This window comes from Vanessa atalanta, chromosome 18 (assembly GCF_905147765.1).
Source record: "Vanessa atalanta chromosome 18, ilVanAtal1.2, whole genome shotgun sequence".
NCBI classification, from domain to species: Eukaryota; Metazoa; Arthropoda; class Insecta; order Lepidoptera; family Nymphalidae; genus Vanessa; species Vanessa atalanta.
The window spans coordinates 2632551-2659925 of record NC_061888.1 but is presented as its reverse complement, the minus strand read 5'-3'; the positions used below and the strand labels follow the sequence as shown (position 1 = coordinate 2659925).

General features: G+C 33.5%; 1 protein-coding gene across 2 annotated transcripts in view; it reads right to left on the bottom strand.

Annotated features, from left to right (window-relative positions):
• Positions 1-26976, bottom strand: part of LOC125070976 — a 44613-nt gene extending 17637 nt beyond the window's left edge. For both annotated transcript variants that reach the window (XM_047681012.1, XM_047681011.1), the window contains exons 1-25: positions 26856-26976; positions 18771-18972; positions 18085-18171; positions 17217-17449; positions 16290-16503; positions 11114-11209; positions 10649-10878; positions 9757-9973; positions 9115-9210; positions 8568-8797; positions 7439-7655; positions 6929-7021; positions 6496-6725; positions 5523-5730; positions 5259-5354; positions 4560-4789; positions 4172-4388; positions 3542-3637; positions 2761-2990; positions 2465-2684; positions 1989-2081; positions 1683-1912; positions 1273-1483; positions 725-820; positions 23-249 (exon numbers count right to left, since the gene is read on the bottom strand). In XM_047681012.1, coding sequence (XP_047536968.1) covers positions 23-249; positions 725-820; positions 1273-1483; positions 1683-1912; positions 1989-2081; positions 2465-2684; positions 2761-2990; positions 3542-3637; positions 4172-4388; positions 4560-4789; positions 5259-5354; positions 5523-5730; positions 6496-6725; positions 6929-7021; positions 7439-7655; positions 8568-8797; positions 9115-9210; positions 9757-9973; positions 10649-10878; positions 11114-11209; positions 16290-16503; positions 17217-17449; positions 18085-18171; positions 18771-18972; positions 26856-26972 — 4416 coding nt within the window. In that variant the 5' untranslated portion in view covers positions 26973-26976. The remainder of the gene's footprint in view (positions 1-22; positions 250-724; positions 821-1272; positions 1484-1682; positions 1913-1988; positions 2082-2464; positions 2685-2760; positions 2991-3541; positions 3638-4171; positions 4389-4559; positions 4790-5258; positions 5355-5522; positions 5731-6495; positions 6726-6928; positions 7022-7438; positions 7656-8567; positions 8798-9114; positions 9211-9756; positions 9974-10648; positions 10879-11113; positions 11210-16289; positions 16504-17216; positions 17450-18084; positions 18172-18770; positions 18973-26855) is intronic.
• Positions 26977-27375: the final 399 nt, after the last annotated feature.

The window sequence follows — 27375 nt, the reverse complement described above, 5'->3', positions numbered from 1 at the left end:
GACGAGTAATTAGAAAACTTACTGCCACAGGATTGAAGTTTGTAACCACCGGAATATTTTCGTCACACTGTCCCCGGAAGATGACAGGTCCAACACCAGGAGAGGGATAGTAGAAGCATGCGGCGTCGGACTGGTCGACTTGCGCGTAGTAACGACTGTTCAGGACATTGATTCTGTTGACGACTTGGTTAATCCTCTCCACTGCGTTAGCTGTTAGTTGTGATGATCGACTGAGTTTCCAGCTTGTTACTGAAAAATACCAAGATTTAAGTTAAAAACTGAATGCAGTCTATAACACATAAGCCAATTATTTAAGGATCTGAAAGACCCTGAACTATTTGCTTTCGGATAGAAACTGATCATAATGCTCTAATTGCTTATAACCTAAAGGACGTCTCACGAGTTCAAGGAATTTACGACCAATTTAAGTCGAATATGACTTCAATCCGTATTGGAAAAGCGTGATCGAATTTATTCTAGTGAAAAAAAAGATCTTTGTTTATATATATGAGTTTAACATTTAAGATTATTTTCAATATTAACTTTGTTTTAGGGAGTAGCTACGAGGCAGATAACGTCGACACTTTTGATACCAAGAACCTTCAAACTCATTAAAACACATATTTTAAACGAAATACGGTTAAGTCAAGTGACGGTTCCAAAGTATTTATAAAGGCCTAATCGAATAAGATTTATTGTGTTTAAAATATAATGTGTGTTTTACCTCTGCGTCTGTTGTTGTCTAAGTTTCTGCAGCTGTAAACTAGCGCGAAGGAGTCGTAATCCGTATCTAAGACCCAGTAGGGAGCTGGAGTGGCCGCTAAAACATAAAGTATTAAATTATTGCATAAAAATATAAAAGTGGATAAAAACAGTCGTTCGTTTTAATGGGAGTAATTCAATAATCATTATAATATTGTACGTTTTTAACTTGTCAGTCCATCAGAACGGAGTCGCCATTTCTGTTACTTAGATTTTGTTGTGTGGATGGAAATTTATTTATCTATTACATAGAAAGTAGTTACATAAAATAACATAAGGTTTGATTTTAGTTCAACAGTAAATGAAATGTTTTCATAATTACCAAGTAACGCAAAGTAACAAGTACAATAATGAAAAAAAAATTTATACTCTATTTTTGAACTTATCCCAGATAGGATTATTTTACAGCGACAACAGGAGTTGGAGTAGTAACAATAAAATGATTATTGCAATCTATATTATATAATATACTAGCTATAATAAATAAACTAGCTATAATATGAAACTTACTTCCAGGGAAATATACTAATAGCTTAGCGCTACCATCATTTGAAGCTACAACAGCAGTGCCGTTAATAGTATCGAGCTGTTGGTTCCTAACTTGCGTGTTGTAGACGTCCACGGTGGAGCCATCTGCACTGAGACTGTACGTGGCGTCGTTACATTCACCCACTTGAGATGGTTCTGGGTAGCTTTCGATTAGACGCCATCTTCCTAGGTACTAAAATTTACAAAAATATTGCAAATGAGTCTCGCCATTTGTTAAGTGCGTGGCATTCAATGAATTTAAAATATACGCATAGTTTAGATTCAATAAAAGATGAAGGTTTTTAATGAGAGAGAGAGAGAGCGAGAGAGTGAGAGATAGAGAGAGAGAAAGAGAGAGATCTGCAAATTTAAATAGCTATCTGATTACTCACTCTAGTAGCGTTAAAGGCTTGTACTACACTAATGTTCTCGTCACATTGACCTTCAAACTCTACTGGCTGATTGGGTACCGCATCAGGAAGATAGAAGCAAGCTTCATCTGATTGGTCAATTCTTTCATAGTATCTATTGTCCAGCACGACTACATTAGCAATAACACTGTTGATTGAGTTATTAGCTGCAGCAGTTAGCTGTTTAGTTCTGCTGAGCTTCCAGCTGTATACTGTAATAAAATGTTTACAATGTTATTTAAAAAAAACATCATAATCATTAATTTAAGTAAGTTTTAATTGGCTTACCTGCAGTGAAATCGTCGTTTAGATTAACACAGCTGTACGCCAAGGCATAGCTGGTGTAATCCGTACTGAGGATCCAGAATGGTATAGTAATGACTGAAAAAATAATAATATTAAAAGTTAGTCTAATTAGTAGTAAAATCTAGTCCAATCTTGGACAGATCTCGTGAGTATCGCTTAAGGTGATACGAGTGTAATCTTTATTATATATAAATAGTGTGAAGTCAACTTTCAAAACGCTAGCTCGATGAGAAAATAATTTGGAGAAAAAACAAGTTTAAATTTTCTAGCTGTGACTTCCTCAAGAAAAGATATTTTTGTGATTGATGATTTAAATATATTTTCTGATGTTTCTATGTGAGTAGAGAGCATGCATACAACACATACACATTGGTATCAAATATATAAATAAATTAACAATATTTTTCTCTGTATTGACAAAAAATTAAACTTTTCAGAAAATATAGAATAAGCAGTACCTGATCCACCAGATGTTAGTGTGATAGTCAATCTTCCGCTGGAGTCTTGAGCCGATGTGAACGTCACTCTACTGTTGGTAACGCCAAGAATTTGGTTCAAGATGCTAGATGAGACCAGATCCATGATATTGTTAGCGGGCGAGGAGTACTGGTGGTTGATGCATTGTCCAGTTTGCTGATCTTTTGGATACGCTTCAATTTCGTACCAATTGCCTTGGAACTAAAATGTTTTGATAATTAATTTCTGCTGTAAGCTGGAATAATAAAAACGAATTTAACGTTATAGATAAACTCACCGCTGTCATGTTAAAGTTGGCTATAGCTGGTATAGTCAAATCGCACTGGCCAGGGAATACGACTGGCACGTCCGGCTGAGGTTCCGGATAGTAGAAGCAACCTTCTCTGCTTTGGTCTTTCGATTCATAATAGCGGTTGTCAAGCACTGGGATGGTGTTGACGACATTATTGATAGCAGTCACTGCATTCGGTGCCAAAGTCTTTGTTCTACTTAGCTTCCAAGACCAAACTGAAACGGAGATAAATGTAAGCCTTGTTATATTCAGATTTAACTAGTTCATATCATGTATTAGGGGGCTGTACATTCTGAATATCATCTGGTGTTGAAGTCAGTGGTTCTTAGGAAGAAAAAAGAGTAGGAATAGTTTCATAAGTCAACGATCCTATAGTGCTCATTGTAGTAATTATAAGAAAAATTAACCATTCCCTACATCACATGTATGTGTCACCAAACTTACAAAGAGGTTATGTCCTTTGCACCTGCAGTTATACTGGCTTACTCACTTTTCAAACCGGAACAGAACAATACTAAGGATTGTTGTTTGGCGGTAGAATATTTGGGTGGGTGGTACCTACGCAGACTTTTTATTTGAGTTCTGTTTTGTAAAAAATAAGATAAGTGCTAATGATACACAATAAATATATTTTTAATTCCTACACAGTAAGGATTATAAAGTATGTATATTGATAATAATTTACATGATTATTTATCATTTTAAAATACATATATAACTATACATGAAGCGGTGTATTTTGAGTGATTGTGAAAGTTTATCTTACCTTGACGGTATTCATCGTTTAAGTTGACGCAGGTGTATACAAGCGCATACGATGCGTAATCCGTAGCAAGAACCCAATACGGAGTTTCAGTTTGCACTAAAAATACATAAAATAAAAATATAATTTCAAACATTTTTGCAATTAACAATCAACGGTAAATGTCAAGTTTATGTACACAAATGGACTTTTCAATTTTGTATAAGTATATTTTATTTTGGAAAAATTGATGCAGGTTGGTAAGTGAGCACCTGATGCATAGGTTTGTTAACCATCTATTACACCGCAACTAATCTTGGGATAGTTCCCAACAGCATCTTAGGAGATTTTATATCCCACGTGTAACTACAATCACACGAGCCTCACTCAGCTCACTTATTTTTCTTTTTACGAAGTACTTAGGTGGACTTTCAAATGAGCCTGGATCTGATGATAAGTGGTCACCAGTATGAGTAATATTAACCATAGTAAATAAGTTAATATTAACAATAGTTGTGATGTAAGGAATCACAACTATCCACCATCAAAAATGGGAGCTAAGATATTATGTCCCTTGTGCCTGTAGTCGAGTGGTGGTACTACCACTGTTGCCAAGTAAATAGGTAGATATTGATAAAAAAGAAGCATTCTCACTGTCAGTGCCAGCAATAGGGAAGCTAACTATGAGTTTAGCACTTCCATCAGTCGTTGCTAGTCTGGCAGATCCTCGCATAGTGTCAAGCCTTTGATTAATGACTTGTGTATTGAACACATCCACGGCACCGTCGACCAATGTATAGAAGGCGTTGTTGCAAGTGCCTTCTTGGAATCTCGTTGGATAAGATGCAGTATCGTGCCATAAGCCCGCATACTAAAAGATTAAAATAATTTATAATATCATCATCAAATCTACGATGACGATAAATACGGAGAGAGGATTTAAATTATAAACAAAGATACATTTTATATGGTAAATCATACCAAAAATGAAATTGAAATTTCTAGAAAACTAAGCGTATTCAAATGACTCTTGAGTACTTACTCTTACGGCGTCGAAATTGGAAACGACATTGATATTGGTATCACATTGGCCGCGGAAAATGACTGGTGTGTTGGGACTAGCGATGGGATAATAGAAACAGTCGTTATCGGCATGACTTATTGCTGTGTAGTATCGGTTGTTCAGAACTTCGACGGTGCTTATAATGCGATTCATATTCTGAATTGCTGTTGGAGTTAATTCCCTCGTACGACTTAACTTCCAACTCCATACTGAAAAGAGATAGAGATATAAATATGTTTATTACGGTATTGGTGTAGTTTTGGTTCATTGATCGGTGTTAAAAAATAATAATTATACAGCTTATTACGGTATACACAGTAAAGGTTGGACCCTTCTTATAAGTGCAGCAGGGCACCTGTAAAATATAGAAGACACCGCTCTTCCATATCAATATCTTACAACAGCATATATTATAAACGTGTGTGTGTTTGTGTGTGTTTGTTTGAGTGTGTGTGTGTGTGTGTGTGTTTAAGATGTCTTGCAAAGCATGAAGTTTTAATTAATATTTTTTAAGTTTCATGTTAATCACGTTATACAAGTAATATTTGATTTAATTAATATGATATTTTGATTTATTATACGGAGAGTTGATTATATAATCTTTAAGGGACATGAAAAATTAATTTGTGCTTGATTTTTTTGTTGTAATTATAGCGAGACATCATATATTATAAATACCTCTTCTTTGTTGATTGTTGATATTTTGGCAGCTATAAACCAAAGAGTACGATGTGTAGTCAGTATCAAGGATCCAATATTCGCTCGGTCCAGGCGCTGTAATACAGAAGGTTAACAATTAAAATCTAATTATTAATATTTTCAAAGACATGGTTATTAAAATATTCTTCTGTACCAATAGACTTGTCATCGAAAACGGCGACGAAAATTCGAAAGAAATTTAAAGTAAATGGATGTAATTTTTATTTCATAATTTTTTTTTACCGTTAGGGAAGGTGACGAGGAGTTTTCCGGTGTTGTCATTGGAAGCCAGAACTGCTGTACCATTGATTGTATATAATTCCTGATTCAAAACTTGCGTGTTGTAAACCAGCACAGTACCGTCCGTTGATAAGGTGTATGTTGCGTCATTGCATGATCCATTTTGGAAGTCGCTCGCGTAGCTTTCAATGAGGCGCCAACGTCCAAGGTACTAAATGTTAAAATATTGGTTATGAATATATTGTATTGGTTATCTATCTATAGCGCGTGACTTCACTCGCGTTTTAGGGATTGATCATTAGGTATTGTCCTTGAAAAAGCAGCTTATGTCCTTACTTACAATAGAACAAGAGTACAAGCTTGTTTAAAACAAAATTTTATCAAATTCATTTCAGTGGTTTGGCCGTGAAAGAGCAACAGACAGACATACAGACAGATTTACTTTCGCAATTATAATATTATTATATATTATTTTAAACATAGGTGAACGCATAAATGCTACCCGATGAAAGGTAAGTGGTTACCATTGTCCATAGACGTTGATACTATAAGATATATTAAACATTTCTTATATCACCAATGCACGACCAACCTTGGGAAATAAGATATTGTATCCTGTTATCATAGAATATGATGAGTGGGTGGTCCTACTGTCGTTTAGGGTTTGCACAAAGCCTACCACCATTTATAGGAAATATTAATATAAATAACCACTAAAAATACAACAATAAATGGAGGAGGTTATTGTACATGCCTCTTAGTTTAGTTTTACTAATTAGAAATATGAATTAAATAAATAAAAAAAAAAAAATAGAATCTCCGTAAGCTTCTTCTTACGGTTCTTAGTTCTATGATATTTCTTTCTGAACCACTATCAATAAAAAAAAGGTAATGCGTCGATTTGATAAAAACTTCGACTTGAATCCTTGTTAAAAAACTGACATACGTAAATACCGTATTGTTTCAAAATACTTACGGCAGATGCGTTAAATCTTTGCACGACTGGAATGTTTTGGTCGCATTGGCCGTTTAATATGACGGGTTCGCCAGGAGGCAATTCTGGTAAATAGAAGCAGGCAGTGCTTGATTGGTCAACATCTTCGTAATATCTCTCCTCCAGAACGGTTACTCTCGAAATAGTATTGCTTATCGTAACGTTTGATTCTTGCGATAGTTGTTTCGTTCTACTGAGTTTCCAACTGTAGACTGGAATAATACGTATATTTTTAAATAAGTATATATACAAATAATGTAATCTAAGAAAAATAAAGTATTACACGTGAGTTCTATTTTTAAAAATATTACATAATTCAGTTTTTTAGGGTTTAGTACAATGAGTGAAGAAGTTGTCTTATTGGTTTACTCAATCACTTCTGATTTTGATTTTACAAGAATTAATTAAAATCTACCTGCTCTAAAATCTTGATTAACATTAACGCAGCTGTAAGCCAAAGCGTAATTTTCGTAGTCAGTGTCCAAGATCCAGTACGGGATGACTATATCTGCAAAAAACGTGTAAAATGTTGAAGTCATCAAATTCAAACTAAGAATTTAATTTGGAAAGAGCCATAACGTCTCAGCGGCCAGGTTGGTGGTGGCTTATGCCAAAGACTTTGGGAAATGGCGACCACTTACCATTTGTTTACCTACCTATTTTATATAAAAAAAAAAATCAGCCTAGAACTATAGTGAATCAGCGAATCTTTGTATCAAAGCGTTTTTGAAATCATAGTAGGCAGAACATTGTTCTAATATCTACAAACAATAGTCCTATTGGTGACATCGTGGACTTCAATTTAAGGCTGTGCTGGCAATTATGAGTTTGAATGAGCATATCTTGCTCTATAAAGGAAAGACTTAACAAAAAGTTGATAACAATGAAGGAATTAGACCTAAATGCTCCTTCAGTACATGCTTACCTTGATTATTTACTCTGATGGTAATTGTCATTCTGGCGCTACCATCATTACTAGCGAGAAGCACGTTGCTGTTGCTGATTTGTAAGAATTGATCGTTGACACTAGATGTCATGAGGCTGAAGCCATTATTACTGGAGGTAGTGAAGGTATGGTAAATGCACTGCCCCGGCTGCTGTTCCTTGGGGTAGGCTTGGACTTCGTACCACGTTCCTTGGAACTAAAAAATAATAATATCGTACGATAAAATAATTTTTCATCATGGGAATCATTCGTAGATAATTTTTGCACTCGTCGTCTTCCTTTTATGTATATAAGTTTCAATACTATAAAAAGAGTAATTTTACAACGCTATATAGTTTTATTAAAGACTAGCGGCTTCGACCGCGGGTTGTCGTCAGGTGTTAGTCATAAAAAGCCTAATTCCTTTCTTGCAGTTCAAACTTGCTTCATACGAAATTTCATCGAATTCGTTTTAGTGATTTGGCTGTTAAAGAGCAACAGATATACGGACAAAGTTACTTTCGCATTTATAATATTAAGTATGGATAATAATAAATTGGTGTAATGGCTGTTTGCAAGGAATGCCCAATATTCCAATTATTTTCTGCAATTGAGTTTAAGTTTAGCTTGTTTGTGGAAACGAGATTGAAATAATAAAAAAATATATTCCGCTGAGTTTCTTTCGCCGGTTCTTCTCAGGTCTGAGGTGCTAAATTCCGAACCGGTGGTAGATTTTTGACAATCAATAAGCAAGTGTAAACACTTCTATATGAATAAAGCTTTTTGACTTTGACTTTGACTTTGCCCATCGCTTAACGGGTCAAGATTGAATTGCGATTTTCACATCACTGTGCACACTGTGTATTCTACATAAATCGAGAAATTAATCTTTATTTCCTATAGTTCCATAATTAGTTGGCATCAAATCAAATCAATTTTATTAAAGTAAACTTTACAATAAAGCGATATAGAATCGTCAATATTTCAAATCTATCACCGTGAAAACGGCAAGAAACTCGCATAGTTGCTCTTTCCAAATAACCAGATTTACAACGATGTTCGTTTTAGAAGTTCTTCTATTAAATTGTATTCATATAAAAGTACAGTGTTAGCAAATTAGACGCCTTACCCGTGTTAAATTGAAGTTACTAGTAGCTTGAATAGTATTCTCGCATTGTCCAGGGAACACTACAGGAACTTCTGGCTGGGGTTCGGGGTAGTAGAAGCAGCCAGATGTACTTTGGTCATTATCAACATAATACCGTTGGTCTAACACACGTATTGTGGATATAATATTATTTATTGTTGCGTTAGCAGTGCTCGATAATTGCTTCGTTCTGCTTAATTTCCAGCTCATAACTAAAAAGAGTAACATTATTATTATATATTTAATAATTATATTTAACATTTCAATGAGTTATTGATTGTTAAATACGTAAAAGAAACTATATAAAGTGTTAATTGAAAATTAATTAGAAAAAAAAAAAAACTTAAGACTCGATCTGGATTCAAACCTACGATCTACAGATCTGCAACTAACCAATAGAAAAAGGATTTACGTTTATTTAACATTATATTTTATATTAAATAAAAAATAACGATAGTTCCAAAATACAACTAAGTATAAATTGGAAAAGGAACGATTCCCTTAAAGATACATATTATATATATCTTACCTTGTTTTTCGTCATTATTTATGTTAAAGCAGGTGTATACTAAGGCATAAGATGAGTAATCAGTATCTAGCACCCAGTAGTCGGTCGAAGTGTTCACTGTGGGAAATTTAACAAACGCATATGTAAGCCTTCAATGTAATTACACAATAACAGTACGTCAAGTATAAAAATATTTATTCCGTCTGTACTAATAATATAGCGGCTTATATTGGACTAAGATCTCATTTTATTTCGAGAATAAGTTTGGGAATTTATTCGCAATCGTAAATGCTATTTAAGCTATCTATTTTATTTGAAGTTTAGTTTTTAGTTTTAAAAAAAAATGTGGTATTAATTTTTAAAGTATTACAAGTGATGTTTTTACTGAAGTTTACTTTGTACAAGCCCGTCTGGGTAGGTACCACCCACTCATCTCAGATATTCTACCGCCAAACATCAGTACTCAATATTGTTGTGTTCCGGTTTGAAGGGTGAGTGAGCCAGTGTAACTACAGGCACAAGGGACATAACATCTTAGTTCCCAAAGTTTTAAGGAACGTTTAATATTTCTTACAGCACCATTGTCTATGGTTGATGGCGACTGTTTACAATCAGGTGGACCGTTTGCTCGTAAGCCTACCGATATAATAAAAAAGTACTTACGATTGGTACCAGCAATAGGGAAGCTAACAATCAGCTTAGCGGATCCGTCAGTCGAGGCGAGTGTTGCGACACCATTGATTGTGTCCAGCCTTTGGTTGATCACTTGAGTGTTGAAGACGTCGACGATGCCATCATTTAAAGTGTATAGTGCGTTATTGCAAGTGCCGGGTTGAAATAATGACGGGTAAGACTCGATGTTGTGCCAGAGACCCATGTACTGTAACAATTGTTTTATTTTTAGTTTTTCGAGTAATACAGATAAGTTATTATATACATATACATTTGGATGGCTTTGTGCTAGTCCGTCTGGGTACCACCCATTTATTACATATAGATATTCTACCACCAAAGAGAAGTGACTGAGAGTTGTGTTCCGGTTTTAAGCGTACTACAGGTACAAGGGGCATAACATCTTAGTTCTCTAGATTAGAAGCGCATTGGCGATGTTAGGAATTTTTGATATTGGCGGTGCAGTCCGCCTACCATTTTTCATTGTGAGACAAACTTAAATAACACACTTCCTATACCATTAAAGCGTCGTTACCCAGGGTATCCAAGTTGTTATTTCCGTTATTAAATTACGTCCACACGAGGTACTAGTCAACTGTGCTGGGCATAATATAACGCACAATGTTTGCGCAAATACAAGTGTACTCTTTATTTGTTTACTTTCAAAACTCCTCTTCAATCCTTTCCAACGGCGTAATACTCTCTGAGTACGACTATTCACGAACAAAATAGTAAATAAATAAATTCTTAAAATATGCACCTTGTAGCGTTATTGTCAAAATTAGGACATTTGATTGACGTGCACATTTAATGAAAATTCTCTAATTATAAATTGACCGAAAAAAAAGCCGTGAATCAATTTTGAAGTAGTAGGTTAACTTACCCTAACAGGATCAAACGCAGGCATAGCCGGAATGCTTTCATCGCACTGACCGCGGAATGTCACTGGTCTGTTCGCGTCCGGTTCGGGGAAGAAGAAGCAACCAGCGTTACTTTGATCAGCTTTGTTGAAGTAACGATTGTTCAGATCCAGTTCCGATCTTATTACTCGGTTTACAGCGAGTTCAGCAGCCGGGGTCAGCTCTCTGGAGCGACTCACCACCCATGCGTTCACTATTAAATAAAAAATTAAATTACATACAATTAAAACAATAACAAAAGATTTTAAGTTTTAATAAAATTATATAAAACCGTATACAATATAAGGAGAGAAAGAGAGCGACACGTAGAAAGAGAAAGGTAGTCTGGAGAAGACATAACGCTTTTCCCTTAGACGTTTCTTGTCAGATCTACTGTAAGGCGCGTGAAAGAACTTCGTTCCAATAAAATATTGAATTTTATGACCTACCTCTTCTTTGATTGTTTGGGAGGTCGATACAGGTATAGGAAATTGCGTAGCTCGTGTAGTCGGTCGCTAGTATCCATAACGGGCTATCCACGATTACTGCAAAATGAATAAATGGAAAATTATTAAAATAAAAAGATTATTACATATGTATGATTTGGGAAGTGACTAATGTGTTTCTTGCCGGTTCTGCTCCTCCCTTCCTCTTCACAAGATTTAAAAAAGTCGATTTGTATAAAGTATTGCACGACTCAATGCGGAGCGTCAGAGAGTGCATTATGATGAAAATATTTTTTTCGCCTCATTGCGGCAACTATATTTATTATCATACTTACAAATCATTATCAAGATAATTTAATGGATATGAAATGTGTATTTTTAAAAAATTGTTTTGATGTGATTTAAACGTAAAAACAACGAAACCATCCGAAAACTTTCATCAAATTCTTACACCGAAAACATTGTAAATTCCAAAAATAATACCCTAATTGAGTCGTTTTTTTATAATTTGTATTTGTAATCTATATGTGGGTTTATTGTATATAACGAACTATTATTATACACAATTTCGTTTGGTTATAATTAGTTAAGTTGATTTGTATAATAGTATATTTTTTTTCGTTTTAAATTGATTTTGAATTGATTTTTGTACGGTTTTAGAGAGTTATTAGTTGTCCATTTTTAGATTATACATTTTTTTTTGCTATTTATTACCACCAGGTAATAGGAGACTATGAAACAAGTGGGGATTTGGAGAGATTTATTTAATTTACGGCTTTTCGGCAACATCATCTGGATAGCTATCACCCCCTCATCAGATATTTAACCGCCAAGCAGCAATACGTCGTATTGTTGTGTTCCGGTTCGAAGGCTGAATGAGCTGGTGTAACTACAAGCACAAGGGTCAAATGTCCAAGGTTGGCGTATTGGCGGTGTACGGAAAGGTTTAAATCTCTTACGGCACCGATGTCTATGGGCAGTGGTACTTACTAACAGGTAGCCCATTTGCCATTCTTCCTAAATATGAAAAAAAATATAGTAACGTTAAAACTAGCAAAATTTCTTTCTAACATTACAAGTTATGTTTTCATAATATTAGTATAACTTACACCTCAACTTTGTTTACGATTTAGAGTGGAATTTTTCGTTATTTTTATCTCGAAAGCGTTTAACAAGTTTTGAGATAACCCGTGCACTTTTGTTACAAGAAGTAGCAATATTATATTTTAGTTATGTTTAGATCTCACATTTTTTTATTGATAAAATACATATCGCTATTATGTATTTCGTGTAAATAAACTAAATTTTGTGTAAAACTGAAACATTTCATTAAATCTTAATTGATAGCGCTGGAATAATTAATTACCTAATTGTGTTTGGTGTATATGTTTGGTTCTAAGCGTTTGCTTTAATGCGACGACTATTTGAAGTATTAATAGAACTAAAGCTAATATTATGAGTTGAAAGTGTTTGATTGTTTGAATTCCAGAGCATAAAAAGGCAGATAGAGCGCGGACAACTACAGCGGAGCGAAAAAAGCGAATACCGAATCAAAAGCGTACATGACTTCTATTTATAATCTTGGAGCTAGAGACTCCCTTCGGGATGTTTTTAATAAAGTAGGAATACTCACTGTTACGTCACAATTTATTAACAACAATATTATGTATATTCACAGTAGCATTGATCACTTTGATAAAATCAGTGATAATCATTGTATGTGAACAAGAAGTAAGGATAAGCTTAGAAGGCCAAGTTTCCGACTCCGCAAAGTCAATAAATCATTCTTGGGGCAAGGTATCCGCTAGACATTATAACTTTGCCGTTTCATAGATTCATTCGTTTGTAAAAAATATGTTGGTAAAGAAGGCATATTATTCGATACAAGATTATATTGGTGATAAAAAAGCGTGGAGTTAATGCTTGTTGACTTCCAGGCAGGAGACATAACATACATATATAATTGTATTTAACTAACGTGACTGAATTTTTATATGTTGAAAAAGAGTAACTACTGAGTATTTTGCTGGTTCTTCTCGGTAGAATCTACATTCCGAACCGGTTGTTAGCTTTACTTTAAATAGTTTGTTAAATGACGATTCAAAAGTGGTTGTAACTACTTGATTTGATTTTTCTAATCTTGTTTTTTTTTTATGGCATTGTTTGGCGGACGAGCATATGGGCCACCTGATGGTAAGTGGTCACCACCGCCCATTGACAAAGGCACTGAAAGAAATATTAACCATTCCTTACATCACCTATGCGCCACCAACCTTGGGAACTAAGATGTTATATCCCTTGTGCCTGTGATTACACTGGCTCACTCACCCTTCTAACCGGAATACGACAATACAGTGTACTGTTATTTGGCGGTAGAATATCTGATGAGTGGGTGGTACCTACCCAGACGGGCTTGCACAAAACCCTACCACCAATTAACCTATCTTATTAATGAAAATATTTTTGCATTAGGTAACCTAGACATTAGCTTTAATTTTACTTTGTGTAGATAGTATAATTTGCACGAAAATTTTAGATAATCACGTATTAATATGATATCTCTATACGTGTACGATAATTAATCTAAGTCTACATTAAAAAAAAGAACCTAAAATTAAACTAAATATAACTATTAATAAATATTATTTGAATTATTTTTATTAATTCAGTGACCTGTGATTAATTATTTTTTTTTGTTTTTAATTCTCACACAAAATCTACTGAACCGATTTTTATGAAACTTTAATATTATTTTAGTTTATAGAAGGGATTACGTCAATTTTAGCTTAATTTCTTACAAAGTATTAATCGATATCACAATGTGCACATATCTATTTTAAACTTTTTATATAGATAGAAACTAAAGTGGAAGTGAAAAAGAGAGGTGGACTAGAAAAATCACTGCATGGGCTGGCCCTCCCGGAAAAAGGAAAAGAGGTCGCCCCCTTGAAAGATGGGAAGACGAACTTTTAAAATTCTTAAACAAAGACTGGATGAGAATAGCCCAAGACAGAAAAAAATGGAGTAAGATGGAGGAGGCCTATTCTCGTCGAGAGGTCCATAGTTAAAATTAGATTTATAAAAAATAAAAAAACTATTATTACTATTATAATACTAAGGAATAAATGAGGCTAAAATAAATAAATAAATAAATAGATAGATATTGTTTTTTACACTTGATATTCGAACAAGCATTCTTGGAAATATTACGCGGTACATTTTGTACGACGTATTATTAATGTATAAACGAACATAAATTGAAAGATGTTCCATATGTAATAGATGTTTATCGGTGGATAAGTATATCGGAATCCCTTATTTTATCCGTACGAAGTCGGAACGGGTTAGTTGGTAATAATTTAAAAGCTGTAAAAAATTATCATTTTGTTATATCAGTATTTTACCTAAATTTTACACTCGAAAACATTGAAAAGTTAGTGTTATAAAAGCAGATAAGGTAGAGCTATCAATACATAATACCGCGTCAAGTATATTATATAAAAATTGGCATATTTCTACTGTTGTCAACGGCGATAAAAGAATCACTGAGTTGCAATGCTCACTTGATAACGTTAGAAAAACAAGTGAGATTTTTTTGATTATATAATTTAAATAAAAACACTCGGTGAGATTATTTTATTGAGTACAACAAATATCGTTAATAGTAAATAAAATTATTATTATTGTATTATATCTATTAAGTACTATCGATGTGGAGTAAAGTTTAATTAATTATGTATTTTGAAAGTGTCCGTGTGTCTTGACATTTAATACAAAGAGCGTGAGCGTAGAATGAAAGCTACGTATGAATTTTTATATAGTCTCATTCCCCTAATCCTGTTAGGTAGAAATTTGACACAAATAGAAACAGCTCAGGTGCAGCCAACAGTTCTACGTGCTATCCGAGGCACGGGAATTTGAATACTGACACATACCAAACACTAAGAATTTCTTTGCAAATTTCAATAAAATCTATATGTGATCCCCTTAAGGATGTGAATTTAGTAGCACGAGTGTCAGTCTTATCTTATCAACATGGTTGTTAATTTGTATATTTCATGGGAAAATAAAATATTTGACTATTCCTGATATTAAAAAATCGATTTAGATTACTAGAACGGTTTCTTATAGTTCGATTATAGTTATCAACATTTAAAAGACTTGTACTATTTAGAGTCTGTTCAAATCGTGTTCGATTTAGTAGCTGACAGTACGGCTCAACACATAACCGAGTACTCTTAAATATTTAATCAGTAATCGCCATTATCGCATCTTGGTTTCTATCACGTAAATCCCACGCAACTGCTATTGTCTTATCAACAGAATTATAAATTTGTTTATTATGACTCATCATTAAATAATAACGTTTAATGGATTTTATGTGACGTCATTGGCATAATTGAAATTTGTTTTATGATGTAGGTGGTCGGGCTAAGGGGTCACCTGATGAGAATTGATCACCATCGCATCGATCATTCATAGATATTGGCGCTGTAAGAAATATTAGCCATTCCTTACATCGCCAAAGCACCACCAACCTTGGGAGCTAAGATGTTTTGTTTCTTGTGCCTGTAGTGGCTCACTCACCCTTTAAGCCGGTGCTGGTTCAACTGAGTATGACTGCTTGACGCTAAAATATATGATGAGTGGGTGGTGCCTACCCAGATGGGCTTGCAAAAACCCTCGCACTAAGTAAATTTAAACGTTGCCCAATTTTTTCCTTGAACTCGTTTTGTTTCTGAAGTAAGCTAAGGGTCTGAAAAATGTTTTCTTCGGACAAGATGCAGTTGAGCATGAATGTTATATAGATGAGTTAAAAAGGCCGCTGAATTACTCAATAACGATGAGTTTAAACTTCAAGCCCGGTCAAGTTTTACAGCTTATCTGTGACCATTACAATCAACTCCATTAAGATTAATTTGCCGAGGGATTCTTGAATTATCTTTAGACGAATTGGTATAGATTACGTGTTGTAGTTCAAAGTTCAAAAATTAACAAATATGAATCCAACTTAAATTCTATCCTAATTTTTATTGTGTAATTTATTTATTTATTTACCGACTTAGTTAAGTTCAAAGTGAATATTATCGTGTTTGAAAATGATTCAGCTATTTAGGGAAGTCGTCCAAATTGAAATGTTTTCTAATTGGTTTCAGTATCCGAAAATGTCTATTCTTACCTCCAGGAGTTACTTCTAATGTGACCAAAAGCCTCGCGCTATTGTCTGTGCTGTTCAGTTGTGCAGTTCCACTTATAGTATCTAATCTCTCGTTAACGACCTGACTGTTTACAACATTCACGAGGCCACCAGACAGTGTGTATTCAGCTCTATTGCAAGTGCCAAGTGCGTTAGCAGAGTAGTAACTTGAAACCTGATGCCATACTCCCATAAACTGCAACAATATTGTGATTATTACTCGTTGCTTAAGTGATTAATATCAAGATACGGTAGACAAGTTAATTTTTTTATAAGTTTCAATGTTTAATTTTTATATCCAACTGTAACAACCCATGCTGGAACAGCGTGATCGAGCTTATCCAAACCTTCTGATGAAAAGTGAGGAGATCTTTGCCCAGCTATGGCATATGTAGTAGTTGTTACTTCGCATGATTGGAATTAAGTTACATTACGCGTCTTGCAGTAGAGTGATATAATATCATAAGGATATACAGGGGGGGGGGTAAAAGAATATGCCTTATCGTTACAACGATTTTTTCAGGAAACCTTTGTGACAGAAAATTTACAATAAAAAAATAAGAAATAGGTATGAATAAAAAAGAGAGTTTTCATGGGGCACCCTGTTGGAACGGAGTTGCTTTCCATATACATTATGTTTTAAATAAAAGACAGTGATACAAATTAACAAAGTTTGCGAATGATTAAATTATAAAATAATAACAAAAAATAAGTTTAACTACATTATATAAACCCGTAAATAAAAGAAAGAGACAGATTTAAATAGAAAGAGAGGGAAGTTTGTCTGACCCCTCCAGCGCCAGCATAACGCTTTTCCCTTACGAGAAGATTTCTGTAAGTTTTAAGCTACTGCAAGCCGCATAAAAGAACTTTATATGATAAGAAATATGAACACAGTAATTGTCTTACCCGTGCAACATCAAATTGCTCGACCACAGCCATATTAGCGTTACATTGTCCTGGAAAAATGATAGGTTGCCCTGGAGGTATTTCGGATAGTGTTGTGCATGCGGTCTCTGAATGATCAACTGGAATCAAGTCTTCTAGGACGATATCCACGACTGTGATTAGAGTTTGGTTCATTAGTCCCTCCATCAAGTCGTTTGGAAAGACGTTTCGTTTTCCAAGCTGCCATATGTATACTAAAATGGAATAAAACAATTTACAATGGTAAATCATTATTAAGTAAAAGTTTATACGTCTGTCGAAAAATATTTTTGTGTTATTTTTTTTTATGAAAGGCCTCCTTTTTCAGGTGTTCATGTTCCTTTGTGTTACTGGTTGAAATTAGAGGAAATATACTAATAAAATGTCGATAGTTTAATATGAAATCCTTTGTATATAATTACAAATTTCAGCAAAAATATGAATTTGCATATTTTAACTTTAATTTTTCTTTTAAAAGTACTGATGAGAAGAAGGTACTGTACTGGGGGCCATTCTACTAATATATAACGGTAATGATACTTTCCCGATTCAACTTCGACCATTCCTCACAAGAATTAAACTCAGCTTAACTGAGGGCGAATTCTACCTATTTATGTAAATCGGTTACGATACGACCCCACTAATATGCCGATCCAGCTTCGATTGAACCGTAGCTAGATAGTTGTTTTATTGGAATAGGAAAACAGCTGAACGGCAACGACAATTTGTTAGTAGAATTGGACCCTAATTTATTTTAGCCTATTTGTAAATAGATGTTAATATTGCTATTAAATAAATAATTAATTTGAATACTGTTTATCTCGTTTATACAGACTTATTAAATACGTACCATTCCTTTGATTTGGTCCTTGATTCACACACGAGTAAGCAAGTGCGAAGTTTTCATAATCTGTCCTCAGGATCCAAAAGTCGAGTGCTGTGAAAAACATTGTTAGATAAAAATTATCTGTTAAGTTAATTTCAACAACGTCGTTTAGTTTAGCACTAGAACAGTTATAATTATAGATAGGTTAAAAAGAACGAAGTTGACTGGATGGACCGGGTGAAACACTGGACCAGAATCTTTTTTTTTTTATTAGCATTAGCAGCCTATAAATTTTCCCACTGCTGGGCTAAAGGTCTCCTCTCCCTTTGAGGAGAAGGTTTGGAGCATATTCCACCACGCTGCTCCAATGCGGGTTGGCGGAATACACATGTGGCAGAATTTCGTTGAAATTAGACACATGCAGGTTTCCTCACGATGTTTTCCTTCACCGCCGAGCACGAGATGAATTATAAACACAAATTAAGCACATGAAAAATCAGTGCCTGCCTAGAACCCGAAATCATCGGTTAAGGTGCAGGCGTTCTAACCACTGGGCCATCTCGGCTCTCACCAAACCAAAATCTTATTTATTTAAAATATAAACTTCTTTAGTAATTTGACATTCAATTATAAGAGCAAGATGCTCATACCAATTACATATATATTACATACATATACATTTGAACTTAATTTACTAATTAAATACTCACTCTCAGAACCAGCTGTGATAGTAAATTTCGCTGTTCCACTTTCTACGGTAGCTGTGCCTCTCACTTCTTCTAGAAAGTTCTCGTTAACAACTCTGTTGTACAAATTTATGGCGGTACTGTTTTGTGTAATTTCTAAAGACGCGCAATCTCCTTTGAATGTTGGATTTGCAGCTCTTCTGAGAACGAACCATTTTCCTTCGAACTGTAACAGAAATAAGAATTAAACTATCTATATATATCTATCTTTTTTTATTTAAAGTAGGCAGGGAAGCTGACACATGGGTGACCTGCTAATTGGGAATAAATATAAATAAAAATAAATATTAACTTTGTGGTAGGGCTTTGTGCAAGCCCGTCTGGGTAGGTACCATAGGATATTCTTCCGCCAGACAGCAGTAATCAGGATTGTTGTGTTTCGGTTTGAAAGGTGAGTAAGCCAGTGTAACTACAGACACAAGGGACATACCATCTTAGTTTCCAAGGCTAGTGGCGCATTGGTGATGTATGTAAGTGCTAATATATATTTTTATTTGGCATTATCTGTGGGCGGTGATGACCACTTACCTTCAGGTGGCCCATATCATAAAAAAATATCACTAAACTTAGTGGGTTTTTAATCTCATTCCTCCATATTTATGTCAAAGTCTTCTTGATCTGTGATGTGATGATATAAAAAGTGTCCCAAAAGAATCAATTTTAGATCATTTTCTATTAATAGAACATATAAATGATCTTCCTATGTTAAAGGTATTTTTGATACTATATTGTTTGCTAACGGTTCATCATTAATTATCAAAGTTGACAGAAAAACTAATGATGACTATATTAGTCACACAATTGATTGAAAACATTTTAGTACGTATGCCGTATGTTCGAAAGCAATATTGTAATATAGGAAAAAAATTTAATGACATTTTTGTAACCGATACTATAGTTTTTTAATATTCATTTACCGTCCCTAGCAGGAAGATTCATCATTGCAGTATACATGGTTATATAAGTTAGATAACTAACTAATTTTCATAGTATTATATCATATTACTTTGTGTACAACTTAACTTTCACTATTGCTAGAAAAAGTAATAATACGAAAAGTATGGATTAGCTTATAAGGCCAAGTGTCAGACTCTGCAGTCAATTTAGATGACATTTTCCAAGTTTCGTTATTTTTTTTTTTTTTAGATTAGAGGTCTTACGAATTTCATATCGTTCGGTACGTGTACAAATATGTTATTGGGTTCCTTAAATTAAAGTGTTATTTTCACTATATTATCTTTTAACATACATCCATTATAAGTCTTATCAAAACTATTAAGCTATTAGTTCTGATTAATGTAGTATTTTAATTAGGCACGTATGTTCTTATTATCTTATCAATAGGAAATATTTTGATAATATACCCTAAGAGATATTTCACAATAATTAATTTCAATAACGAAGGTCAAGTACCTATATGGAGGTGACCTACCTACCTATAATTTGGGAAAACGAACGAAATAAAATTATTCTTCGAACACATATGCTGTTTGTTTTTATACTTGAGTCTAATAAATTGTCTATTAAATTATTTCTAAAAAAAAACTAATGTAAAGAACATTTAAATAAGTTTATATAGCATTTTCGAGCCGTCATATTTAAAATAAGAAGACATTCTCATGCTATGATCGTTCTATGAACGTATCAACGACGATACAAAACGAGCACAAAATATAACTTACGTATTCGTGCCCCTGCATAAGGGTTTTAGTGACACTTTGTGCAAGCCCGTCTGGGTAGGTACCACCAGGTCAGATATTCTACCGCCAAATAACAGTACACTGTATTGTTGTGTTCCAGTTAGAAGGGTGAGTGAGCCAGTGTAATTACAGGTACAAGAGATATAACATCTTGGTTCCCAAGGTTGGTGGCGCATAGGTGATGTAAGGAATGGTTAATATTTCTTACAGCGCCTTTGTCTATGGGCGGTTGTGACCACTTACCCTCAGGTGGCCCATATGCTCGCCCGCCAACCAAAGCCATAAAAAAAAAAAACGTATAGACGTATCATTCCCATGTAATATCCTATCGTTTTAACGACTATAAAAATTCTTCTAAATTTGTATTTAGAAGTAGAAATGTAATAATTGTTAGCGATTATATTTTGCCGGTGCTGATACGCGTTAGCGTTTAACGCGACGGTGATGGTCGGTAACGGAACGATCTAGTCTCAAATTCTCAGTACAAAGTATACTTTAACGTGTGACATGTTCCTAACACAGTCATAGTATCTGACGGTTTAGGTACTACGCAGACTCCGAACAGAACCGCTAGAAAAGTATTTCTGTTTTTAAAATCAAATAACATTGTACTATATACATACAATTGAATTGAATGAGCCGAGATGGCCCAGTGTACATCTCAACTGACGATTGCGTGTTCAAACCTAGGCACGTGCCACCGAATTTTCATGTGCTTAATTTGTGTTTATAATTCATCTCGTGTTCGGTGGTGAAGGAAAACATTGTAAGGAAACCTGCACGTGTCTAATTTCAACGCTAATCTGCCACATGTGAATCCACTAGCATTGAAGCAGCGTGATGGAATATGCCCATTACCTTATTCTCAAAGGGAGAGGAGGCTTTAGACCAGCATTGGGAAATTTACAGCCTTTGACTTTTCTATTCTTTTTTATCATCTATATTCGGTATATTGTGTAATTGAATTTTTTTTTTTTTGAAAAAATAATAATTTTAAGTTTTAGCTTGATTATATACATTTTATACATGACAATATACACCTACTATAATATATAATTTGTCGCAACATTGTCTTGGCAACAATTAGTTTTAACTGTATGATAATTGCATTGTATGAAGTACAATGAAGGTACTTCAGATCTATTCTGTACAAACTCAAAACTGACTATAAAACTGTATTAAGGAATGCCATAAGGTGATGCCGATATGGCCCAGTGGTTAGAACGCGTGCATCTTAACCGATGATTTCGGGTTCAAACCCAGGCAGGCACCACTGAATTTTCATGTGCTTAATTTGTGTTTATAATTCATCTCGTGCTCGGCGGTGAAGGAAAACATCGTGAGGAAACTTGCATGTGTCTAATTTCAACGAAATTCTGCCACATGTGTATTATACCAACCCGCATTGGAGCAGCGTGGTGGAATATGCTCCAAACCTTCTCCTCAAGGGAGAGGAGGCCTTAGCCCAGCAGTGGGAAAATTTACAGGCTGCTAATGTAAAAAAATGTAAAAATAAGGTGATATGCGATAAGACCTATTAAAGCATTAAAATACATTGCGTCACAACAGCGCACCATAAGTTAAATTACAACATTTTACGAGCAAGAGTTTTCAGAATACCATCGCGCCAATGAAACGCTTACGTCACAATTATATACTTTTACAGTTTCATGACACCGATAAGTAAATAACGTGAATTTATAACGCCGTTTTATTGCTATTTAGGCAGCTTTATCATTATATACAGTTATATATTTTGTATAAGTATTTAACGGTACAGAACTGCCTATATCTTATCGTTCGCTGATAAACCTCTTTTTCGTGTAGCGTTATATACTAACGAATTCTTATCGTCGAGGTTATGGTCGATTTTTGTCGAATAATTTCTCACAAGATACTATCTTAATAGTCAAATTATATTCTTTTATATATTATATATATTCGTCTTCTATATCGAGATTAAGATATGTGTCCTTGATATATCCGATTCCCGATGAGACGGCAAACCCAGCATGATTATTTGAGTTCAGGCGCAGGCTTTACGCACTTTCCTAGGCACGGGAATTTAAACGTTGCTAAATTTCTGATCCCCGCAGTCACTGATAATTAATCTTTCGCCTAATCCGATTTTTGAATCTAGGACATTAGGATATCCGGTCTTATAAAGAAGTTTTAAGTTGTTTGGTAAAAATACAATTCATTTTAAGTAGTTCATAAAAAGATTAGAAAATTTAAATGTTTACGGATTAAATCTATTATATAATAAATATAAAAGTAATCGCTAATTACACTTATGATAATTATCTTTTGTTTTTATTGGTAAAATAACGCTATGCTATGTAGTACTATTTATCGTAGAATATTAGACGAGCGTGTCTTACTTATGCGGTACGAAGAAAATCGGAAATCGATATCCAGAGCTCTGGTAATCAAAGAAATAATCTTTATAGGACTTTTTAATGTTTAAAAATAATATTAAACGAAATAACCGACTTTAAATTTCCAATTAGGGAAATTATACCTACTGTTCATAAAATATGACGGAGTTCTGAAGTAACAAACATTTTTTTAATGTATGTAATTATTATGTTCCGGTTTGAAGGGTGAGTGAGCCAGTGTAACTTCAGGCACATGAGACATTACATCTTAGTTCCCAAGGTTGTTTTGTTATTCCCAAATCCCAAGTGGCACATTGGCGATGAATGGTCAATATATCTTGCAGCGCCATTGTCCAAAATCAATACTAATATTATAAATGTGAAAGTAACTCTGTCTGTCTATCTGTCTGTCGCTCTTTCACTACCAAAGCAATGAACCGAATTTGATGAAATTTGGTACGAAGGAAACTTGAACTCCAAGGAAGGACATAGGCTACTTTTTTAACTAACACATGACAAACAAACACTAAAACCCGAGCGAAGCCGCGGGCGACAAGTAGTATATCATAAAAAAAGGTTTGTCTCCAAAAGAATTTGCTCTATCGGAAAATATGAATGTGTGTAGTCTTGTTATTAAAATAGCCACGCCTGTTGATTCTGTTTAAGTGAGATTATACTTTGGTAATTCAATCACTATCTAAGGAGATTAGTTGTGTTTATAACATTTTACGAGTTCTGCTAACGATTTTTTATCTTTGGAAAGGATTTTATAAAACAAGTGAATCATACTAGTTATTTAAATTTTTTTTTCTTTTTATAACGTGACACTAATTTTATTAAAAAAGTAAAGTTCTTACGTATCAGAGTATTATTTAGATTAATATATATTAATCAAATTCTTCAAACCAATATATATATATATATATAACATTTAAATACAAAAAAAGTTACAATTAAGTATACCCCCCACTCAACATTAATTTTACCGGTGAGCCAGTGTAACTACAGGACATTATACCTTAGTTCTCAAGGTTGCGGGTGCATTGATGTTATGAGGATTGATTAATTTTTCCTACAGTGTCAATGCCTATGGCCAGTGGTGACCACTTACCATCATGGCTCATTTACCAGTCAAACCTTTACATAAAAAAATCAATTGGAAATGTAACTATAATTAATAATATTATGTTTGTTACAAACAAACAACCTCCTTTACGTGTTTTATTTTTGTAATATTATAACCAATGCTTGAATATAATCTGATTTAAAGTACGTATTATGTTAACAAACAAATGTTTTTAGTAATTTACTTATAATGAACATTGAAAAAATCATTATTACGAAATTGCAAAACACCAATCTCATTTAAAAATTACAGTATTGATTGAAATATTCTTAACAATTAACTCCGTGATGATTTGACGTTTACCTGACATTATGATATTTTTTTATGCCTCTGCATGTCTTGTTATTGTACGTGTGTTTATTATGAATATTTATTCGCCTTTAGTAAATAAAGTATCTCTATTATTCCTATTACGTTGCTAGTGAACCCTAGTGAATGGTTTCGAATAATGCAATTAAAACTGACATTCTTTTTTTAATTTTTAATAATAGGTTAGTTTAAAAAAGGTTTAATATTATGTGTACTAAGGCATATTTACAACGATATTTTACTTGGAAATATAATAATACAATAAATCTATTTTGAACTGTTTGGTAAATTAACAATTATTATTGAAGTCGCTTTTCTAAAATTACAAAAAAAAAATGTGCATTTTAACTTTAAAAAAAAATTATAAATCTGAAGAGTTTATTTGTTCGTTTGTTAAAACGTGTTGCTGTGAAAATCTGCCAGATTAATATTTTATAATTAGATATATTAATTATGAAAAGTTATAGACATAGCAAGTGTCACGCTACGACATACAGCATAGCCATAAAAACTGTAGGCACGAGGGAAACCTAATTTAATTTAATAAAACTTAAAAATGTATTAGAAAAAAAAGAACCAATCACATAAAGATTATTTAAGATACGCATCAAGTTAGTAATAACATAGACCTAATTTATAATAAATGATTATTAAATGGGAAGACGTTTATTTTACGTTTGTCAACGGTTATTCTTGTATATCATACTAGTAGGCGCCCGCGGTATATCTCTCGTTTTAGGGTATATATTCTTTCTTATAGTTAAAGCTTGTTTTCTTACCAAATTAAATTAAATCAAATCAATTCGGTTAAGTGCTTTGCCCGTGAAAGAACATACAGACAGCGAGAGTTACTGTCGCATTTAGAATATTAGTGTAGATTTATTTATTTATTTATCAGGATTTTTTACGTTTGTCATTCTTACTTTCATATACAATTATATACATCCATTTACATTACATACATTACATTAGCAGCCTGTAATTTTCCCATTGCTGGGCTATGGCCTCATCTCCCTTTTGAGGCGAAGGTTTTGAGCATATTCCATGCTATTCCAATGCGGGTTGGTGGAATACACATGTGGCAGAATTTCGTTGAAATTAGACACATAGCCTGCATCCTCACGATATTTTCCTTCACCATCGAGCACGAGATGAATTATAAACACAAATTAAGCACATGAAAATTCAGTGGTTCCTGCCTGGGCTTGAACCCGAAATCATCGGTTAAGATGCACGCGTTCTAACCACTGGGCCATCTCGGCTCAATATAATATAATATATTGAGCCGAGATGGCCCAGTGATAATACATACATAGATTATGTAGAACTGATTTAAAAGCAAACACTATAAGCCAATTAAACTATTAAGAACTATTGTTTGCTACAACAGCAAAAGTGATAAAAAAAACAAAAGAAAAAAGAAAAATGAGCAAAAGAGAAAAAAAATGAATAGATGAAAGTGTACTTGTGTTTGGGTTAATTAATTCGTACGGTAAACACGGAAAATGTATGCTGATAATTAAAAAATAATCTTTGATTTAGTTGATATACTTTATCGTAACTAATAATATTTCAATTGATTAAATTTTGGTTTTGAACGGAAATCAGTAATTTACAATGGCGTGTGTTTAATTGTTTCGATGGAAACTAAATAAGTATTAGTTTATCTATTATGGGACACAAATGTAAACTTATAATTGTTATTTTTAGTAACAGCCTGTAAATGCCCCACTACTGGGTTAAGGTCCCTTTATATGCCACCACGCTGCTCTAATGCGGATTGATGGATACCCATGTTACAGAATTTCATTGAAATTAGACAAATTCAGGTTTCCTCACGATGTTTTCCTTCATCGCCAAACACGTGATGAATTAGAAACTCAAATTAGGCACATGAAAATTCAGCGGTGTCTGCTTTCTAACCCTTTGGTACAGAAGTAATCTCTATTCGGCGTTATCCTTAAAAACTATTTAATAGCATAAAAATATGTTTAAATAATTTTATTATCTGTAGTATATCTTAAATTTATTGAACATAAAAATTAAAATATATTAATATCCGGATGAAATAATTTAATATGATGTTAAAGCCCATTTATGTTCACCTTTTTTTCTTAATTGTTTTAAATTTTTTAACTATGGAAAAAATCAAAGGATTGTAGAAAGTAAGCTTAAAGTTTAAATTTTAATCTAAAGATTAATATCTAGTATTAAAATCAGTTACATATAAAATGTTATACAGCAATTACAAACCTCACGTATAAGGTATTTTTTAAGGTCATGACATAGTTAATATTAATACTGAATAATTATATTAATTAAAAAACTATCCAACCAAATTTCAGAATGTCCCTTAAATAATAGATAATTGAAATGAATTCACCTTAGACGATTCCTTATATAAGTGTAATAAATATTTATTATAAGAGGTATGAATTATACCTTTGCCTCAAAAATCGAAATTAAAAAAAAAAACTTGAGAAGTTCGATCACACATTAAATTAACAATAATAAAATATATTGAACGAATCCTTACATTTTCCAAATTGAAATTTTGCACAAGTGGTATTTGCGGGTCACATTGTCCATTCTGTAATATCTGTGCACCACTTAATCCTAAACAGCCTATGAAACTTAGCACTAATAAAAACATTATAGAGATCAAATTATCATTATATTATTTATCAAGCACTGCACTTTAGGTAACTCGACGAAATGGCGGTATATCAAAATATTTATCATTTTTATAATAGAATGTTATCAATAGATCTATCACGGACCGAGCTATTCGCTAATCGCGTCGATATAAAACAAAGAATACCTCGAAATATGAATAATACACACACATATATTATATATTTTATTGTCTTTTCATTTTAATAAATTATTACAAATGTACACATACATTTTTCTCCAAGAGTTAAGCGTACATTTCTACTATTTCAAGTCTAACAGTTTTATGTGACTGCATTTTTTTAAGAATATTCGACATTAACAAAGATCTTGTATAACATATTATAGACATAAGCTCTTTTGAAATCTGAAATATATTCGTT